This window comes from Schistocerca piceifrons, chromosome 4 (assembly GCF_021461385.2).
Source record: "Schistocerca piceifrons isolate TAMUIC-IGC-003096 chromosome 4, iqSchPice1.1, whole genome shotgun sequence".
Classification (NCBI taxonomy): domain Eukaryota; kingdom Metazoa; phylum Arthropoda; class Insecta; order Orthoptera; family Acrididae; genus Schistocerca; species Schistocerca piceifrons.
The window spans coordinates 81,831,776-81,854,291 of NC_060141.1; the positions used below are offsets into that span (position 1 = coordinate 81,831,776).

Below are 22,516 nucleotides of genomic sequence, written 5' to 3' on the forward strand. Positions count from 1 at the left end.
TGGCCGATGAACCTATTGAACCAATGGACGATGACTCTCCGCCTATTGATAGCGGCGGCAGTGCTCGCTCGAAGCCAGGCCCTCAGCGGCCTTCGAGGTGACCCCTTCTTGCTTCTCCTTTTTCTTTTTCTTCTCACGATGGCACTTCTTCATTGGAATATTCCACGGCTTTCGCTCCAACCGAGAGGACTTAAAGTTGCTGCTACGCTTGCACTGTCCGCTCGTCGTAGCCCTCCAGGAAACAAAACTACGCCCATGCGATCAAATTGACTTGGCACACTATGCCTCTGTGCGTTTTGACCTACCCCCTGTGGCAGATATTCCGGCTCATGGAGGGGTTATGTTGCTGGTCCGGGATTATATTTACTACAATCCCATGACATTGCACACCGGCCTGCAGGCAGTTGCCGCCCGAATTACTCTCCCCATTTTTACATTTCCCATTTGTACCGTTTACACTCCATCGTCGTCTGCCGTTACCAGGGCAGACATGATGCAAATTATTGCTCAGCTACCTGCACCATTTTTGTTAACTGGAGACTTCAATGCCCACCACACCCTTTGGGGCTCTACAGCATCCTGCCCGAGGGGCTCCCTGTTAGCAGACCTTTCCAACCACCTCAATCTTGTTTGCCTCAATACTGGCGCCCCTACTTTTCTTTCGGACACATCTCACACCTATTCCCATTTAGACCTATCTATATGTACTACCCAACGGTTTGAGTGGTATGCACTTTCTGATACGCATTCGAGCGACCGCTTCCCGTGTGTTATCCATCTCCTGCATCATACCCCCTCTCCCTGCTCAACTAGTTGGAACATCTCCAAAGCAGACTGGGGGCTCTTCTCTTCCAGGGCGACCTTTCAGGATGAAACCTTCGCAAGCTGCGATAGTCAGGTCGCGCACCTCGCGGAAGTCATTCTCACTGCTGCTGAATATTCCATCCCTCACACTACTTCTTCTCCACGTCGCGTACCGGTCCCCTGGTGGACCGCAGCATGTAGAGACGCTTTACGTGCTCGTCGACGTGCTTTACGCACGTTTAAACTCCTCCCTACAGTGGCGGAGTGTATCGATTATAAACGATTACGTGCGCAGTGTCGTCATGTTATTAAACAAAGCAAGAAAGCCAGCTGGGCTGCTTTTACAAGCACCTTCAACAGTTTTACTCCTTCTTCTGTTGTCTGGGGTAGCCTGCGCCGGCTATCTGGCACTAAGGTCCACTCACCAGTTTCTGGCTTGCGGGTCGCGAATGACGTCCTTGTGGCCCATGAGGATGTCTCCAATGCCTTCGGCCGCTTTTTCGCAGAGGTTTCGAGCTCCGCTCATTACCACCCTGCCTTCCTCCCCCGAAAACAGGCAGACGAGGCTAGGCCACCAAACTTCCGCTCCTCGAATCGTGAAAGTTATAACGCCCCATGCGGGAACTCGAAAATGCACTTGCCCGGTCACGGTCCTCCGCTCCAGGGCCTGATTCTATTCATATTCAGATGCTGAAGAACCTTTCTCCTGCGGGTAAAGGTTTTATTCTTCGTACATACAATCGCATCTGGAATGAGGCTCATGTTCCCGCATGCTGGCGCCAGTCTATTGTTGTCCCGATTCCTAAGCCGGGGAAGGACAAGCACTTGCCTTCCAGTTATCGACCCGTCTCGCTTACCAGCTGTATCTGTAAGGTGATGGAGCGAATGGTTAACTCCCGTTTGGTTTGGCTGCTCGAATCTCGACGCCTACTTAGCAATGTACAATGTGGATTTCGTAGGCGCCGCTCTGCTGTTGACCATCTCGTTACCTTGTCGACCTTCATTATGAATAACTTCTTGCAGAAGCGCCCGACCGCGGCTGTGTTCTTTGACTTGGAGAAGGCTTACGACACCTGTTGGAGGGCGGGCATTCTCCGCACCATGCATACATTGGGCTTTCGCGGTCGCCTCCCTCTTTTTATTTGTGCCTTTTTAATGGATCGACAGTTCAGGGTACGTGTGGGTTCTGTCCTGTCCGACGCCTTTCGCCAGGAGAATGGGGTGCCACAGGGCTCAGTTTTGAGCGTCGCTCTCTTCGCCATAGCGATCAATCCAATAATGGATTGCCTCCCAGCTGATGTATCAGGCTCCCTTTTCGTAGACGATTTTACCATCTATCGCAGCGCGCAGCGTACATGTTTCCTGGAGCGCTGTCTTCAGCGTTGTCTTGACCGTCTTTACTCCTGGAGTGTCGCCAATGGCTTCCGTTTTTCTGCCGAGAAGACGGTCTGTATTAACTTCTGGCGCTACAAAGAGTTTCTCCCACCGTCCTTACGACTCGGTCCCGTTGCTCTCCCATTCGTGGAGACAACAAAATTTTTAGGTCTTACATTTGAGAGGAAACTTAGCTGGTCCCCACATCTGTCATATTTGGCTGCTCGTTGTACCCGTTCTCTAAATGTCCTCCGTGTTCTCAGTGGTATGTCGTGGGGAGCGGATCGAACCGTCCTACTTCGCCTATATCGATCGATCGTCCGCTCCAAGCTGGATTATGGGAGCTTCGTATACTCCTCTGCACGTCCGTCCGTCTTACGCCGCCTCAACTCCATTCAACATTGGGGTTTACGTCTTGCGATCGGAGCGTTTTATACTAGTCCCGTCGAGAGTCTTCATGCCGAAGCCGGTTAATTGCCACTAAAGTACCGGCACGATACACTGCTTTGTCGGTATGCCTGTCGGCTGTTGTCAAATGATTCAAATGGCTCTGAGCACTGTGGTAATTAACATCTGAGGTCATCAGTCCCCTAGAACTTAGAACTACTTAAACCTAACTAACCTAAGGTCGACACACACATCCATGTCCGAGGCAGGATTCGAACCTGCGACCGTAGCGGTCGCGCGGTTCCAGACTGTAGCGCCCTGAACCACTCGGCCACCACGGTCGGCTATTGTCAATGCCCGACCACCCGACTTATCGTTCCTTTTTTGACGACTCTCTCGACCGTCAATACGGGTTGTATGTCTCTGCCCTGCTACCCCCTGGAGTCCGCTTTCGTCGCCTCCTTCAGCACCTTGAATTTTCACTCCCTGCAACCTTTCGAGTGGGCGAGAGCCAAACACCACCTTGGCTCCAGGTTCAGGTTCGCGTTCACCTTGACCTCAGCTCGCTCCCAAAGGAGGTTACCCCCGGTTTGGTATACCGCTCCCCTTTTGTCGAACTTCGTTCGAAGTTCATTAATATGACCTTCATTTATACAGATGGCTCTAAGACGAATGACGGTGTCGGGTGTTCTTTTATTGTCGGGGCACACAGTTTCAAATACCGGCTCCATGGCCATTGTTCGGTCTTTACAGCTGAGCTATTTGCCCTCTACCAGGCTGTTCTTTACTTCTGCCGCCACCGACATTCTGTTTATGTCATCTGCTCCAAATCCCTGAGCGCCATCCAGAGCCTCAGTGATCCGTATCCGATTCACCCTTTCGTGCACCGGATCCAACGCTCTCTTCAGCAGCTGGTGGACGACGGTTCTCCGGTTAGCTTTATGTGTGTTCCTAGCCATGTCTTTATCCCTGGGAACGAAGCTGCGGATGCCGCGACCAAGGCTGCGGTCCTCCAGCCTCGGACAGCTACTTGTTGTGTCCCTTCATCAGATTGTAGCAGGGTCATTTGTCAGCGCATTTTATCGCTGTGGCATGCCGATTGGGCTGCACTTACGGACAACAAGCTTCGGGCCTTGAAACCTCTTCCCCCGGCTTGGACGATCTCTTCACGTCCTTCTCGACGGGAGGAGATCGTTTTGGCCCGGTTACGAATTGGACACTGCCGGTTCAGCCATCACCATCTGCTGACGGCTGCGCCGGCGCCGTTTTGCCCATGTGGGCAATTGCTGACGGTACGCCACATTTTAACGTCCTGTCCGACTTTTACTAAACTGCGCGTTGATCTTGGCCTGCCACGTACTCTGGATGCCATTTTAGCGGATGACCCCGGAGCAGCTGCTCGCGTTCTTCGTTTTATCAACTTGACAAATCTGTCTAAGGACGTTTGATCATGCCGTTTTTTTAATCCTATGCCTGTCTGTCTTTTATAGTATTGACTTTTTCGTTGCTGTTTTAACCTTGTGCCTCACAGTGCATTCCTAATTTAGTCTGGGCGCTAATGACCATTGTAGTTGTGCGCCCTGAAGCCACAAAAAAAAAAGAATTGTACGGAAACACAGAAAATCGCTACACAAGGATATTGAAAATTAGGTGGATTGATAAAATAATAACAGAAGAGGTTCTTCAAAGAATAGGTGAGGAGAGAAACATGTGGAATACATAGACAAGGAGAACGGACAGGATAACAGAGCACTACGAGTTGTATCCGGGATAGCGCCTTAGTCCACAACACATACTTAAGTTGCATGCGTGGTTCTGCGCTAGAGGCCAGTGAAGTAGATGACTTACCTACAGACGTCTTAGGTGCGTCCTGGCTGACGTTTGTGTTCTTCCTGCTGGAGATAGCTAATAGTGCAGAAGTCATTAGGACGGCTAACACTGCAGCCGCAAGCAGCGCGGTGGACTTCCTGACCGTCTCGTAGAAGCTGTCGCTGAGGCAGCCGCCCTGGTTACCTCCTGGTGGGCCACCTATGGCATTGGTGGACACATTCGTCACATTTCATTCCAGTTTTTAAGACTTTTCATAGAAAATCGCGAGAGATGACCTAATGAAAACATGATGTTGCCGATATTTCGTTAAATTTATCTCAAAATACAGTTTTTGAAAACCCATGATTTCTATGAATCTTGAGTTGATGACGAAAAAAGAATGAACCTCAAAAATGATCCACTGATAAAAGATACTATACCTGCTATAGCGACAACTTCCAGTGATACTGATGGATGTATCATCCAACATTATTAATATCCTTGGGATAATCAAACATGACAAAATTTGGTATGCAGGATATACGAGACTTGGGAAATACTGTCAGGTTTCATGAATACAGCAGTAAAAGCAATACCAAAGAATGCAGTTACTAACAGTTGCCTCTCCGAACCATCACTTTATTACGACATCATTGAAAAACGCTAACACGCATTATTTACAGAAACTAAGAAATTAGTGTAGGGCAATATTTGGTGGGAGATCGTGTGAGGTTGTTCTGGAACGTAGTTAACGTTTTCTTCCTCTGCGCATGAAGACCCTTTTGCATGTGATCAATGGCAGGTGTGTTCTAAGTGTATTTGTCGAATACACTGATGTGAGTGTGTATACATTGATAAGCCAAAACATTACGACTGCTGCCCATCGCGAAGTTGGATGTCGCCTGATGTCGTTGCGGGAACGTGACGCGGTAACAAAAGTAAAGCGGAGAAGAAACGGAAGGGGGATCACTCTACCGAAGATATGGTTTGCAAATGAGAAGATCCACTGAGATGAGCGACTTTGACAAAGGGCAGGTTATTATTAGGCAGAGCATGTGGATTAGTATCTCGAAAACGGTGAAGCTGGTCGAATGTTCACGTGCTACTGTCGTGAGCATCTACAGAAAGAGGTAGAAGGACAGTGAAACTGCAACTAGGTGCAAAATGGTTCGACATCGACAATTCTTCACGGAGGCTTGTCTGTTCCGTTTGGTGAACATATTGGAGCATCTACATCTACATATACATCTACATGGATACTCTGCAAATCATATTTAAGTGCCTGGCAGAGGGTTCATCGAACCACCTTCACGGTTCTCTATTATTCGAATCTCGTATAGCGTGCGGAAAGAAAGAACACCTATATCTTTCCGTACAAGCTCTGATTTCCCTTATTTTATTGTGGTGATCGTTTCTTCCTATGTAGGTCGGTGTCAGCAAAAGATTTTCGATTTATGAGGTGAAAGTTGGTGATTTGAATTTCATGAGAATATTCGGTCGCAAAGAACAACGCCTTTCTTTTAATGATGTCCAGCCCAAATCCTGTATCATTTCAGTGACCCTCTCTCCCATATTTCACATTAATACAAGACGTACTGCCCTTCTTTGAACTTTTTCGATGTACTTCGTCAGTCCTTTCTGGTAAGGATCCCAGACCGCGCAGCAGTATTCTAAAAGAGGACGGACAAGCCTAGTGTAGGCAGTCTCCTTAGTAGGTCTGTTACATTTCCTAAGTGTCCTGCCAATAAAACGCAGTCTTTGGTTAGCCTTCCCCACAACATTTTCTATGTCTTCCTTCCAGTTTAAGTTGTTCGTAATTGTAATTCCTAGGTTTTTCGTTGAATGTACGGCCTTTATATTTGACTGATTTATCGTCTAACTGAAGTTTAACGAATTCCTTTTAGTACACTTTTCTTTATTTAGGATCAGCTGCCAATTTTCGCAACATTCAGATATCTTTTCTAAATAGTTTTTCAGTTTGTTTTGATCTTCTGATAACTTTAGTCGTCGATAAACGACAGTGTCATCTGCAAACAACCTGCTCAGATTGACTTCCAAATCGTTTATACAGATAAGGAAAAGCAAAGGGCCTATAACACTACCTTGAGGAACGCCAGAAATCACTTCTGTTTTACTCGGAGACTTTCCATCAGTTACTACGAACTGTGACCTCTCTGAAAGTAACTCACAGTTCCAGTCACATAACTGAGACGATATTCCATAAGCACGCAAATTCGGGAAATCCAGAAATACGGAATCGATCTGAAATCCCTTGTCAATGGCACTCAACACTTCATGCAAATAAAGAGCTAGTTGTGTTTCACAAGAACGATGTTTGCTAAACCCATGTTGACTGTATGTCAATAGACCGTTTTCTTCGAGGTAATTCATAATGGCCGCGGGGAGTGGCCACGCTGTTAGAGGCGCTATGTCACTGACTGCACGGCTCCTCCCGCCGGAGGTTCGACTCCTCCCTCGGGCATGGGTGTGTGTGTTGTACTTAGCATAGGTTAGTTTAAGTAGTGTGTAAGCCTAGGGACCGATGACCTCTGCAGTTTTGTCCCTTAAGAACTCACACACATTTGAACATTTGAATTCAAAATGTTTGAGCACAATATATGTCCCAAAATTCTGCTGCATATCGACGTTAATGATATGGACATGTAATTAAATGGATTACTCCTACTACCTTTCTTGAATACTGGTGTGACCTGTTCAACTTCCAAGTCTTCGGGCACGGATCTTCGTCGAGCGAACGGCTGTATATGATTGTTAAGTATAGAGCTAATGCATCAGCATACTCTGAAAGGAACGTAACTGGTATACAGTCTGGACAAGAAGACGTGCTTTCAAAGTGATTTAACTTGCTTCACTATTCCGAGGATATTTACTTCTACGTTACTCATGTTGGCAGCTGTTCTTGATTCGAATTCTCGAATATTTACTTCGTCTTCTTTTGTGAAGGCATTTCGGAAGACTGTGTTTAGTAACTCTGCTTTGGCACCACTGTCTTCGATAGTATCTCCATTACTATCGCGCAGATAAGGCATTGATTGTTTCTTGCCGCTAACATACTTCACATACGACCAGAATCTCTGTATTTTCTGCCAGGTTTCGGGACAAAGTTTCGTTGTGGAAACTGTTATAAGCATCTCGCATTGAAGTCTGCGCTAAATTTCGAGCTTCTATAAAAGATCGCCAATCTTGGTTGTTTTGTGTCTGTTTAAATTTGGCATGTTTGTTTTATTGTTTCTTCAACAGTGTTCTGACCCGTTTTGTGTACCAAGGAGGATGAGCTTGTAACAACAACGACGTTGTGCTATTGTACATAGAAGTAGTTTTTTCCGTTTGATTTTCCGATAAACTTGTGTAATTGATGTTCTGATTTCAATTTTTTTTGTTTCGTGCCATTATGTTAAGAAAACTATAAACAAGTTTCAATGTGAATATTAATGTTGATGTCAAATGTCAAGTAATATTGTAATAGAATTGAAATGTAACAAATGTTGAGACTGTTGTAAGATGTTTCAAATGGTAACTGTGCGTCTGGTCCATACGTAGGCAGTGTGTTAGGATATGTTGAATGGAAAACCTCGCGTGAATACCCTGTCTGTAAGGGAGCGGTAAAAGGTGGATGGCAGGCGACCGCGGGAAAATGCGCACGGGCACTGCACGGCACGACGGGCTCAGCAGTAGTAGTTGGAGTCAGGCACTGGTTTGAGCAACACCACCTGGAGATAGGAGGCTCTCCTGGAAGACATAGCTTCACTGAGCCTCGGGTATGCCGTTCCAACGCCCACACAGCATGACAAAATTCCATAGGCAGGAAATGGAAAAGTATTGCGACGCTAAGAAGAATTAAAGTGCCGATACATCAAGAGCCATAGCTGTGGTTGTATGTGTGCTCTGTGCCTCGCCATCTCGCCACCCGCCAACCGTCGCATCGATACTAGCAGGTTGAAACTTTTAGTACTGTATTCGTCCACACGAGAGTGAACTGTGTTTGTTTGGTGCAATAATAACCTAAATTTTACCAGAACTTTCCCATCATTTATTTATCCTCACAACTAACCTAGACAGGGTCCTTTCCAAATGTTGTGCAATCCGAGTGTCCCGAAATGAAAATTAAAATTTGTGTTAATAATAATTGTTTGCAGAACTAGCTATGTTAGAATGGTGTTTAAAGAAATGTTTGCTTAATGAACCAGTAAATTAATATCGAAGGTCTAACGAAGTTGAAAGATAACTTTAGTATTGATATAGTAATGAAGTTTATTATTTCGAGACAGATTCAAAGGCATTTAAATGAGCAGTAAATAAGATGAAAAGAGTAGTAACTTATATACTGGAAATCTTGAATGAATAATAAATTCAGTAATCATTTTTTTTAAATACAGCGATCATAACAGTTTCAGGGTGTCCCCCCTCCCCCTCATTCATTTGAATTCTGAAGTGTTCTAAATTGGTTTGACCAGCAAAAGTTAAAGTCAATATAAAAGTCAAAATTTATAAGTGTTTTATCTTTATCAAAATTGACATTTTGTGTGTGGCATGAAAGTACAATTTCTAGGGTAACCTATGCCCGATTTTAATCACATTAATACAGTATAAAATTTTGTAGTAAAAATTATAGTGTAGTGTTATGTATTCATGATTTTCCATATCAGTACAGAACATGAAACTATCAGTTCAATAGATTTTCTGGTTCTAAAATTCGACTATATTATGCAGTGTTACAACTTGTTGTTTTGCATGAATGTATACCAACTTGTATAGGGAAGAAACTCAATTAATGCCTAATTAGGCTGGCGACCGTATTATTATCTAATTGGTAGCATATTCTGGGTTGCTTTTGATCCATCCTGACGTGTAATTGCATTTCGAACTTACTTGATGGATCACTGTTATTACAGAGTGGATGTAAGTCTGATTTGCCACCATTCAGGTACACTGTCGATAACTATACGAAAATCCTTTCTCATAAGGTGAATCCCCCTTACTTAACATAGCACAGGCTTTAACGAGTACTGTGTCAGGGATTACAAGCTCCGTCGCTTGTTAATTTATTTGGTACAAATCTCTAAATTGCTGCTGATATTATTAATTTGGAAAGAGTGGAGATTGTCTCTCAGGAAGGCGTCAAGTGAATTTTTATCTGCTTTCTTCAATTGGTAAATTTTTCGTTTATTTTTGGAGGATTTGGGGGTTACAATATTCAGTCTCGCTGCTACAACCTTGTGTTCACTAATCTCTGTATCGCAGGGCCCTGTGGCCGAGCGGTTCTAGGCGCTTCAGTCCGAAACCGCGCTGCTCTTGCGGTCGCGGGTTCGAATCTTGCCTCAGGCGTGGATGTGTGTGATGTCCTTAGATTAGTTAGGTTTAAGTAGTTCTATGTCTCGGTGACTGATGACCTCAGATGTTAAGTCCCATAGTGCTTAGAGCCATTTGAACCAATTTTTCAATCCATCTATCCGTTTTGATCCTCGTTATTAACTCAGGATTATTTGTTTCTAAGAAGTCAAGTGTGTTTTCATAACTGTTTACTATTCGCGTGGGCTCATGAACTAACCGTATTCACGCTGATAGGCGACAGTGAAGCCCCCATGGTCCAATCATGTGAACACCTTCTTAGTGGAGTATAGAACCTATTGGATGGAATGGCCTCCATATTCTCCAGATCTCAGCTCTGTTGAAAAAGCGTGGGCGATGATAAAACGAGCTGTGTGCAATCGTCCTGTTCCACCACCGATTATACAGGGCATCATAGAGGCCACACAGGATTATCTGGACAGTTTGGTAAGTAGTATGCCTAACCGCATTCAAAAGTATATCCAGTTACAAGAAGTGGCAGTTGGTTCATAAACTATTTGTTATGCAAGATGACACTGAGAAGAAAAGGCAGTGTTTGCAGTGGAATCTTTTGTAAGATATATCTCCTTTATTTTCGTTTTCTTGTGACTATAATAAGAGAAAAAAGTTTTGTTTCTTATTTATGTCGAGTATTGACAACAAAGCAATAGCCAACATTTACTTTGACCACTGTACCTGTTACGGTGTAACCGTGTCACGATTTTTTATAGGTGATGTGTTTTCGTACGCCACAATGTGTCTTTGAAGTTATCTCAAACTGTAGATATTGCGATGGTAAATAACACAGTAGGCAGTTCAGTTGAAGATGAACGAACATTCCTAACAGAGCCAATCACATAAGTTGGACAGAAGAATATGGATGGAAGGAAGGTGACCACAATCAAGCCTAGCATGAAAGAAAAAATACTTAAAATGATTGACGATAGATTAAATAGAAATATATTTAAGAAAATGATGGCATATGGCAGTGTAAGACACTTACGAATGAAATCAATAGGAAGTGCAGGGAAGCTAAAGTGAAATACTCGTATTTGCAGGAAAAACGGAACGATCTCGAAAATCGAAATGGGCTGCTACAGAATCTAGGAAAATCAAAATTACTCCTGCTGAAATTAAGAACAATGGCGTCAACTTTCAGAGAATTCCATCGTTAAACACAGCAGAGACGGTTGGTTAACATTACGAGCAGCAATCTCGCGAAGCAAGAAGCAGTGACGACTGCTTGAACAGCTCACTTGCGAGTAAGCGAACAGGCAAGGAATGTAGATAAGCTAGTGACTTTACATGAATTGCGTAGCTTTTTCCGAGATCCGAGCGTGCGTGTTTGACTGAAGGTTGGAGACGACTCAATGGTATATAGGAGGCGGGCTAAATGAGAGACGAATATTACATATTTTCAACAAAGCTACGCTGTAGACCCTGTAAACATGATATAGCAAGACCAGTATGCCAGGAAAAAAGGACTTCATCCGTGATTCTAAAACAAATATTAAGGAAGTTTGGAAATGTTTTAATGATAATAGATTATAAAACCAGCGGACAAGTGCTCCAATAGGAGAACAAAAAAAAGCTAGTATGTTCCTGTTTATTTAAAAGACCGACTGAAATGTTAAGTCCCAGGAGCCTCATTCAACCTTCCTCGACACCTTTAGCATGCGAAACGTTCGCACTATCCATAACATACACTCCTGGAAATTGAAATAAGAACACCGTGAATTCATTGTCCCAGGAAGGGGAAACTTTATTGACACATTCCTGGGGTCAGATACATCACATGATCACACTGACAGACCCACAGGCACATAGACACAGGCAACAGAGCATGCACAATGTCGGCACTAGTACAGTGTATATCCACCTTTCGCAGCAATGCAGGCTGCTATTCTCCCATGGAGACGATCGTAGAGATGCTGGATGTAGTCCTGTGGAACGGCTTGCCATGTCATTTCCACCTGGCGCCTCAGTTGGACCAGCGTTCGTGCTGGACGTGCAGACCGCGTGAGACGACGCTTCATCCAGTCTCAAACATGCTCAATGGGGGACAGATCCGGAGATCTTGCTGGCCAGGGTAGTTGACTTACACCTTCTAGAGCACGTTGGGTGGCACGGGATACATGCGGACGTGCATTGTCCTGTTGGAACAGCAAGTTCCCTTGCCGGTCTAGGAATGGTAGGACGATGGGTTCGATGACGGTTTGGATGTACCGTGCACTATTCAGTGTCCCCTCGACGATCACCAGTGGTGTACGGCCAGTGTAGGAGATCGCTCCCCACACCATGATGCCGGGTGTTGCCCCTGTGTGCCTCGGTCGTATGCAGTCCTGATTGAGGCGCTCACCTGCACGGCGCCAAACACGCATACGACCATCATTGGCACCAAGGCAGAAGCGACTCTCATCGCTGAAGACGACACGTCTCCATTCGTCCCTCCATTCACGCCTGTCGCGACACCACTGGAGGCGGGCCGCACGATGTTGGGGCGTGAGCGGAAGACGGCCTAACGGTGTGCGGGACCGTAGCCCAGCTTCATGGAGACGGTTGCGATTGGTCCTCGCCGATACCCCAGGAGCAACAGTGTCCCTAATTTGCTGGGAAGTGGCGGTGCGGTCCCCTACGGCACTGCGTAGGATCCTACGGTCTTGGCGTGCATCCGTGCGTCGCTGCGGTCCGGTCCCAGGTCGACGGGCACGTGCACCTTCCGCCGACCACTGGCGACAACATCGATGTACTGTGGAGACCTCACGCCCCACGTGTTGAGCAATTCGGCGGTACGTCCACCCGGCCTCCCGCATGCCCACTATAAGCCCTCGCTCAAAGTCCGTCAACTGCACATACGGTTCACGTCCACGCTGTCGCGGCATGCTACCAGTGTTAAAGACTGCGATGGAGCTCCGTATGCCACGGCAAACTGGCTGACACTGACGGCGGCGGTGCACAAATGCTGCGCAGCTAGCGCCATTCGACGGCCAACACCGCGGTTCCTGGTGTGTTTGCTGTGCCGTGCGTGTGATCATTGCTTGTACAGCCCTCTCGCAGTGTCCGGAGCAAGTATGGCGGGTCTGACACACCGGTGTCAATGTGTTCTTTTTTCCATTTCCAGGAGTGTATACCGAGCGAGGTGGCGCAGTGGTTAGCACACTGGACTCGCATTCGGGAGGACGACGGTTCAATCCCGTCTCCGGCCATCCTGATCTAGGTTTTCCGTGATTTCCCTAAATCGCTTCAGGCAAATGCCGGGATGGTTCCTTTCAAAGGGCACGGCCGATTTCCTTCCCCATCTTTCCCTCACCCGAGCTTGCGCTCCGTCTCTAATGACCTCGTTGTTGATGGGACGTTAAACACTAATCTCCTCCTCCTATCCATAACATACAACTCACCTCACACTCCCACAACCTCCCCTAACAGTACCTCTCTCACACCCACTAAAGTGCGCGTCATTTATGTTGGCGGCCGAGTTTAGGTTCGTTCTGCGCATCTGACGTCAAAAAATACAGTCAGCCAATGAACAGAGAACGACGTTGCCAGATCTCGACTGTAGAGCAGAGCACGGACGAGTGTCTTCAGTTTTAGAAACGTTCAGTCATAAACAAAGTAATAGAACAAAAGCAATGTCTTGATAGCAGACTTTGTTTTTTGAAAGTTTGGAAAAACCATTCTTTATACCAATTGCTTCATTTTCTATTAATTAATTAAACCAAACAAGCAATAAGACTCTTAATTCAGGCGATAGCAAGGAAAGGTGTTTGTATCAATTTCACGAACCGCTTTTTCGCAATAAAGAACAGCGGTAATTGTTTATTTCCTATTGTACTTCGACGAAGTGCGAGTAATTCATAGGCATACCAACAGTGTTTGTCAGAATGTTGCGTGACCTGTTACAGTCCTTATGAAGCCACTTTGCAGGACGAGCTGCGCTAGCGTAACGGTTAAGGCGTTGGGTTGGTAAGCGATAGGTATAGAGTTCAAACCTTGTGTGATGTTAAATATTTTTTTTATTTTAAAACAATATCGAAGTGTCTTACTTCATGAATTTTATTCGTTTGAATACAATTTTTGGAAATTTCTAGTGCTTTGTCTCTTCATTAACCCTTTCGCTGCTGCAGTCATGTGCTCCCCGCATTCCGCGCTGTGCGCGATTTTGTCATCACTGCACTGCTCGCCTGTGCAGACACATGGTGTTCCCACTGCTTTGACACACTTATCATTCGATTTCACAAAAACTATTTGGTCCAAAAACTAGATTTTTACACATCTTGACTGATACCTTCCCCCCATAAATGACTTAATTTTATTTCGATGTTTAACCCAGTTATTGTGCAGCATTAAATGTAGTAAACCATTGCACGAAATTTTGTTGAGTTTGCAGAGGTAAAAGTCCATAGCGTATACTTTCCGTATGGTCGATTTTAGTTGCCACAATGTTGAAAATGAAATGTGGACAAGGTACCTAAATATCATATAAAATTTACTGTATAACAATATCTCATTTAATTTAAGTACCACATAGGTGTCGTATGTAATATTGAGAAATATTCCGTCTTTCGCGACTGTAATAAAAGTTTCATTTACACCGGGCGCGTTTGGCTTTATTTTAAAGCACTTCAGTCAGTCAAAGGAAGTGGGGGGAAGGTATCAGTCAAGAAGATGTGTAAAAATCTAATTTTTGGGCCAAATAGTTTTTGTGGAATCGAATGATAAGTGTGTCAAAGCAGTCGGAAACACCATGTGTCAGCACAGGCGAGCAGTGCAGTGACAAAATCGCGCACAGCGCGGAATGCGGGGAGCACATCTCTGTAGCAGCGAAAGGGTTAATGCGGCCGTGGTGGCTTTACTTCATAAACTGCGCGCTCCCCCCTAAACGTAAGCTTGCGAACTATACTATACTATGGCGCTGTTTCTATTGGCGCGTGCGTCGCGTGCAACTGGCAACGCAGCAATCTCCCGCGTCTGGGCGAGCATGCGCGAGCCGCCAAGATAAAAGAATTGAACTATAGTCAATCGCTGTACGTCGCTGGCATACCCACCCACACCCACTTAACCTCTCTCACTCACTCATCAGCCCAACTCGTTGTCGTTATCTCTTTGTGTCTCTCTGTCATTGTCTCCTGTGTCACAGTCTCAGTCCTCGTCGTTCTCTCCTCTCAGTGTCACTGTTTCCCTCTTGCTCTCTCTTAGTTCTACTATCTCGTTCCTTCTTTCCTACTGCTGCTGCCTCTTCTCATTGTCGCTACCGCACTTTTTCTCATTGCCATTTTCATACACTCTGTCTCTCTTTATCAGCGCCTCTCAGTTCCTTCCACTTTCTCATTCTCTTTATTCCTTCCCCGCTGACACACTCCCATACACTCTTTTCCTAGCGCTGTTCTGTCACTTCCAGCTATGTTCCTCTGCCACTGTGACCCGCTCTTTCTCTCACGCTGCGATTGTCTCCTTCTTAGCTCTTTCTACAGGGTGATACAAAAAGGTACGGCCAAACTTCCAGGAAACATTCCTCACACACAAAGAAAGAAAATATGTTATGTGGACATGTGTCCGGAGACGCTTACTTTTCATCTTAGAGCTCATTTTATTACTTCTCTTAAAAATCACATTAATCATGGAATGGAAACACACAGCAACAGAACGCACCAGCGTAACTTCAAACACTTTGTTACAGGAAATGTCCAAAATGTCCTCCGTTAGTGAGGATACATGCATCCACCCTCCGTCGCATGGAATCCCTGATGCGCTGATGCAGCCCTGGAGAATGGCGTATTGTATCACAGCCGTCCACAATACGAGCACGAAGAGTCTCTACATTTGGTACCGGCGTTGCGTAGACAAGAGCTTTCAAATGCCCCCATAAATGAAAGTCAAGAGGGTTGAGCTCAGGAGAGCGTGGAGTCCATGGAATTGGTCCTCCTCCACCGATCCATCGGTCACCGAATCTGTTGTTGAGAAGCGTACGAACACTTCGACTGAAATGTGCAGGAGCTCCATCGTGCATGTACCACATGTTGTGTCGTACTTGTAAAGGCACATGTTCTAGCAGCACAGGTAGAGTACCCCGTATGAAATCATGATAACGTGCTCCACTGAGCGTAGGTGGAAGAACATGGGGCCCAATCAAGACACCACCAACAATGCCTGCCCAAACGTTCACAGTAAATCTGTGTTGATGACGTGATTGCACAATTGCGTGCGGATTCTCGTCAGCCCACACATGTTGATTTTGAAAATTTACAATTTGATAACGTGGGAATGAAGCCTCATCCGTAAAGAGAACATTTGCACTGAAATGAGGATTTACACATTGGTGGATGAACCATTCGCAGAAGTGTACCCGTGGAGGCCAATCAGCTGCTGATAGTGCCTGCACACGCTGTACATGGTACGGAAACAACTGGTTCTCCCGTAGCACTCTTAATACAGTGACGAGGCCAACGTTCCCTTGTACAGCAGGAACTTCTCTGACGCTGACATTAGGGTTATCGTCAACTGCACGAAGAATTGCCTCGTCCATTGCAGGTGTCCTCGTCGTTCTAGGTCTTTCCCAGTCGCGAGTCATAGGCTGGAATGTTCCGTGCTCCCTAAGACGCCGATCAATTGCTTCGAACGTCTTCCTGTCGGGACACCTTCGTTCTGGAAATCTGTCTCAATATAAACGTACCGCTCCACGGCTATTGCCCCGTGCTAATCCATACATCAAATGGGCATCTGCCAACTCCGCATTTGTAAACATTGCACTGACTGCAGAACCACGTTCGTGATGAACACTAACCTGTTGATGCTACTTACTGATGTGCTTGATGCTAGTACTGCAGAGCAATGAGTCGCATGTCAACACAAGCACCGAAGTCAACATTACCTTCCTTCAATTGGGTCAACTGGCGGTGAATGGAGGAAGTACAGTACATACTGAGGAAACTAAAATGAGCTCTAACATGGAAATTAAGCGTTTCCGGACACATGTCCACATAACATCTTTTCTTTATTTGTGTGTGAGGAATGTTTCCTGAAAGTTTGGCCATACCTTTTTGTAACACCCTGTACAACACTTTTCTCTCAGCATAAACAGCGCAAATATACTCTCTCGCCAAAATTTTCGGGAAAAATTTTAAAGGTGCTGAGAAAGGTAGAATGAGGCAGCTGGTACCCCACTTTTCAGTTATTCTCGTAAATAAACTGGAACGTATTCGCATCTTTTACTGTGTCCAGACTAAGCGCCTGTAACTCTCGCTTCCCGCGAAGCAGACCGGTACAGCGGGCCCCGGACCGAGTACGGGTCAGCCTGCCCGGTCGTCCCGGAAACACAAACACAGACGCTTCCCAGAGACCACCAGGAAGCGTCCACGGCGCCGCAAGAGGTCGCTACGGCCGCGGACCTCTTTCCTTCCGCTCGACACGTGACTGCAAATAGAGCCAGCCATATCCATGAGCCGAGCAGTATTTAGGCTGGCGCAGGAGGCTGGAGAGGTTTCCCCCATCTGCTCCTATTCCTCGAACATATCCGCATCCTCTACACCTCCCGCCGCCTTGATCCCCCTCAGCCCCTGGTTGCTCCTCTCCTCTCCCATCCCCACCCCCTGCCACTTCTTCACTGTTGTGTCCCCCCTACCCTCCATCTCTACACCCTTCATCTCCTTTCCCAAGGTAGCTTCCATCAACTCCACCTCCCAGACGATGCCCTCTCTCCTTCCATTTATCCCTCCTATCAACTCTGATCCTCACTCCCCCTCCTTTCCTCTGTCCTTTTCCCGGGCTCCCTCTCCCCCCCTTCCATCCTCTTTTTTCCCCACCTCCCCTCTCTCTGCCCCCTTCTCTCCCCCAAGCCCTTTTGCATTTCCCTTCTCTGCCTCTTCTCATTCCCTCTCGCGTCTGCCCTGCCCCTCCCCCCCCCTTACGTGTCCTCTCCCTCCTTGGTCCCCCCCCCCCCTTTTCGTTTTTTTCTCTCCTCCCTCCTTGTTTTTCCCCCTCCTCCAGGTCCCCCACCCCCCATCTGCCTTTGGCTCGGGAGTGTCATATTTGTGCCGCCATTTTCGTGCAGTGTTTTACAGTGAGTGTTTTTACGGTGAGTGTTCCATGTTGTGTCTTTTGGGAAGTGTAGCGAACAGCCATCATACTGTCGCTGGGTGTGATTTTTTATCTCTTGCGAACAGAAACCAGACTGTCGCCATGTTTTTTAATTGTGTGTCTACTATGATACTTGTCTGATTCCTGTGTATTTTACCAACATTGCCAACCCCTTTTGCTTTCTGTTTAAACTTTCCGCATTTTTCCGCCATTTTACACTTTAAAGTCACCGTTTTATCGCCTGTTCTTCTTGTTTCTTTCTTCTTCCTTTTTCTTAAAAAAAGTCTGTAGGCTGAAGAGCAGCGTACTAAGCTGCTGCCAGCCCGCCCCCTTTGGGGGGAATTGAAAATCAATAAAGAAAAGAAAACCTGGAGAGGCAGTTCACGCCGAGCGAGCCCACTGGTGTCACCGTAGCCGCCGCGTCATTGTCCACCGCCGCCAGCGCAACGGAGCCATCCTCGCAGGGCCTCTACTCACCCTCGGTCTTAGGTGACAGCAACGTGGACTCCGCCCCGCTCTTCACGAAAAGCCCGGGGCTTGGTTTGGTGAAGTTGTATGGTTACTACAGCCGGTTTATGTTTGGAAGAATCGCTGATTTAGTTATTGGTAGGCTTGGAGGATCAGTCCTACCTCACGAATATTGTTTTGTAAATTTTGAAGAAAGACTTTAGTTTAAATAAAACGCTATAACTCACACTCTGAGATTTTCCTATCCGCGGACTCCGATAGGAGCATTTTTACACTGGATCCTTTCATATCGGCCAGTAAAATTTAGATAGTGCACTTAATTGAAATTCAAATAAAGCAAAACTTTCTACCTCAGATCGGATTTTACGTGCAAAAAAATTTTTACGCGTTTCAGTAATACAACACGGGGGCCCCAGATGATCACGGAGACACTTTACGGCATATTTTTCTGCGCTACGTCACTTTATAGACTACATTTTCGCTTCACACAGAATTTTACATGCGTACTTTACGTGTACAAGTAATCTCGGAAACGGATAAAGATATGTACAAATTTTTCAAGATTGTTCAATATTTGGATCTTAGGAATATAGCAGAATAATTCAGCCAATTGCTACACATAGCTGTCTTAGAATCCTCTGCTGGCTTTTCGTCCACTGCAGACATTTTTATGGGAAATGCCAGGGGCCGCCCCATGAACTAATGGCAATTCCATAAGTCTCAACGAGGCCACCGTACACCACACGAAATACAAGAAGAGCCAACCGATTTTCTCCATTTGCCTAAGCAGGAGGAAATGTGTATTATTTTCTTTATTTTATTTACACGTGAAGTTCCGTAGGACCAAATTCAGGAGCAAATCTTCAAGATCATGGAACGTGTCAGTACATGATACTACAACATACAAGTAATAACAGATAAAAATAAAATGTTCATAGACCCGAAAAATAACAAGCCATAAGTTTAAGTAAACGCAATCAACAATACATCAAGAATCAACAAAAAATGGGTCAAATGTCTCTGAGCAGTATGGGACTTAACTACTGAGGTCATCAGTCACCTAGAACTTAGAACCACTTAAACCTAACTAACCTAAGGACATCACACACATCCATGCCCGAGGCAGGATTCGAACCTGCGACCGTAGCGGTCACGCGGTTCTAAACTTACGTGCTTAGAAACGCACGGCCACACCGGCCGGCTAAGAATCAACATAATTTTTCAAGAAACTCCTCGACAGAAAAGGAGGAGTGACCCATGAGGAAACTCTTCAGTTTCGATTTGAAAGCACGTGGATTACTGCTAAGATTTTTGAATTCTAGTGGTAACGTACTGAAAATGGACGCAACAGTATACTGCGCACCTTTCTGCACAATAGTTAGGGAAGTCCGATCCAAATCCAATTTGATTTCTGCTGAGTATTAACTGCGTGAAAGCTGCTCATTCTTGGGAATAAGCAAATATTGTTAACAAGAAATGACACTAAGGTATATATATATTTTTTGAGAGCCCAGTGTCAAAATACCCAGACTCGTGAATAGGGGTCGACAAGAGATTTGTGAATTACACCACTTATTGCCCAAACCGCTCGTTTCTGAGCCAAAAATATCAAATAGCAGGGTATAAAAACAGTCCCTAGCCCAAGGCCTATCAAAGACACTTTACACTACCGTTTTATCTTGGCTCCACTTCTCTTCAGCATCTGTACCAACGACCAGCCACTGACCCCACGCACAAGGAGATTCTTATATGCTGATGACGTAGCCCTTGCTACGCAGAGCTCATGCTTTGAAAGAGTGGAAAGAAACCTAACAACAGCGCTTAGAACACTGTCAAGCTACTACAATCGGAACCAACTCAGACCAAACCCTTCGAAGACACAAGTGTGTGCCTTTCATTTAAGAAACAGGGAAGCTAATCGTGAGCTACATATTGCATATATGCATATATATATATATATTTTGAGAGGCCAATGTCAAAATACCCAGACTCGTGAATAGGGGTCGACGAGAGGTTTGTGAATTACACCACTTATTGCCCGAACCGCTCGTTTCTGAGCCAAAAATATCATTTTAGAATGTTACCCCAAAATATAGTGCCACACGATATAAACGAATGAAAATAAGCAAAGTAGACTAATTTTCGTGTCGAACGATCACTCACTATAGATACCGTTAGAATAGTAAAAATGGCAGTATTAAGTCTTTTGAACAAGATCCTGAACGGGGCTTTCCACGACAGCTTACTATATATCTGAACACCTAGAAATCTGAACCGTTCAGTTTTACTAATCATAAGCCCATTCTGTAAAATTAATACGTCGAGGACCCCACACTGATCCCTGGGGCACCCCTCATTTGACTGTACCCCACTCAGACCCCACATCACAGCCATTTTCAATACTGTGAATAATGGCCTTTTGCTGTCTGTTGCTAAAGTTAGAGGTGAACCAATTGTGAGTTTCTCCCCGTATTCCGTCATGGTCCAATTCTGGAGCAATGTTTTGTGATCAACACAATCAAAAGCCTTAGTTAAGTGAACAAATATGCCTACTTTGTAATGTCAGATAGCGACACTAAGATTGACGTTCAGCAGGGTATAAAAACAGTCCCTAGCCCAAGGCCTATCAAAGTCACTTTACACTGCCGTTTTATCTTGGCTCCACTTCTCTTCAGCATCTGTACCAACGACCAGCCATTGACCCCACGCACAAGGAGATTCTTATATGCTGATGACGTAGCCCTTGCTACGCAGAGCTCATGCTTTGAAAGAGTGGAAAGAAACCTAACAACAGCGCTTAGAACACTGTCAAGCTACTACAATCGGAACCAACTCAGACCAAACCCTTCGAAGACACAAGTGTGTGCCTTTCATTTAAGAAACAGGGAAGCTAATCGTGAGCTACATATTGCATGGTCTGGCATCCAATTCCAGCATCATCACGCACCTAAATACTTGGGAGTCACTCTCGATAGAACTCTGACATTCAAAACTCACTGCAAGAACACCAAAATGAAAATCTCCACTCGGAACAACCTAATTCGCAAACTAGCGGGGACACAGTGGGGATCACATCCACGAACTGTTCGCTGTTCTGCAATGGCACTGTGCTTTTCTACTGCTGAATATGTTTCTCCAGTCTGTGGGGCGGCGGGTGGAAATTACTTGTTTTTTATCCTGTTATTTAAATGTAAAGTGTAATGTAAAAAAGATGCATTTCCCGACCGATTAATCATATGTGGGGTGGTGGGTGGAATTAATTGTTATAAAAATGTATCTATTATTTATGCTGTCTCTTGCCGTTCTCAACACTGGCTCTCTAACTACAATATTGGCAACCAGAAAGTGATTAGCAAAACGTGAAGCCTGTAATCAGAATTCCTAGTGCCCACTTCATCTGAGAAATACACATATAGCTACAGCTTATAGCTCTGAGGAATTAGGAGATTGTCTGGGATTCATAATCAAAAACGATTCTTTAAAAATGTTCACTATATTCTGATGGTCACAGACCAAAAAGAATCCACACAATCCAACTAACAGAGCAGTTCAGAGTCTAATGCGCTGATACAACTATAACTATTCAAATTAAGTGTATAAGTGAATGCTCGCCATAATTTGATGATAATGTTCATCAAACACCACGTTAAATAATGGTAGAATGTCTGTCCTGCGGCGGCACGTGAAAGTACGACATACGCAAACTGAAGATAGATCATTAAAGTCATCCCAGAATTAACACTGCACTCGAAAAACGATTTCATGGTTACGCGTATCCCGAGTAACTTATTACGGCGTCCGAGGCTGTTTATAGCTATGATACCGACGCGACGGGACTCCCGATACATGTGGGGTGCTATTCAGCGTCTGGAGATAACTGGGGCCTTCTTTTTTTCTCGTGCAGCGTTCTTATATATAAAGCCGTGGTGCGGACGGCTAAGGGAACGCCTGATCAAAATTGTTCTCCGGACTAGCCGCTGGGCTAGTAATGCACCACATTAAGTTATTGAATAAAACACGCTTCCTTTGCTGATGGCCGATGAAGCTCTCAATTTAAATGTGCATTCAGCACACAGGTAAGTAATCATAATAAAAGTCTGACGTGGCTAAATCAAATATTTTTGGCGAGAGAATTAATTTAATTACACTACACGCAGTAGACGAGCTCTGAACTTGCCCTTTGGAGATACGCTATTGCTATAGTTTTATAGTTATTCAATTGAAACTTCTCACATCTTTATGATTATAGCGG

At 45.3% G+C, this 22,516-nt stretch overlaps 1 protein-coding gene across 1 annotated transcript in view; it reads right to left on the reverse strand.

Moving 5' to 3' along the window:
- The window catches only part of LOC124795612 (peptidoglycan-recognition protein LA-like), an 85,209-nt gene that overhangs the window by 12,671 nt on the left and 50,022 nt on the right, over positions 1-22,516 (reverse strand). The window contains exon 3 of the mRNA XM_047259683.1: positions 4,414-4,593. Within this exon, the coding sequence (XP_047115639.1) occupies positions 4,414-4,593 (180 nt within the window). The remainder of the gene's footprint in view (positions 1-4,413; positions 4,594-22,516) is intronic.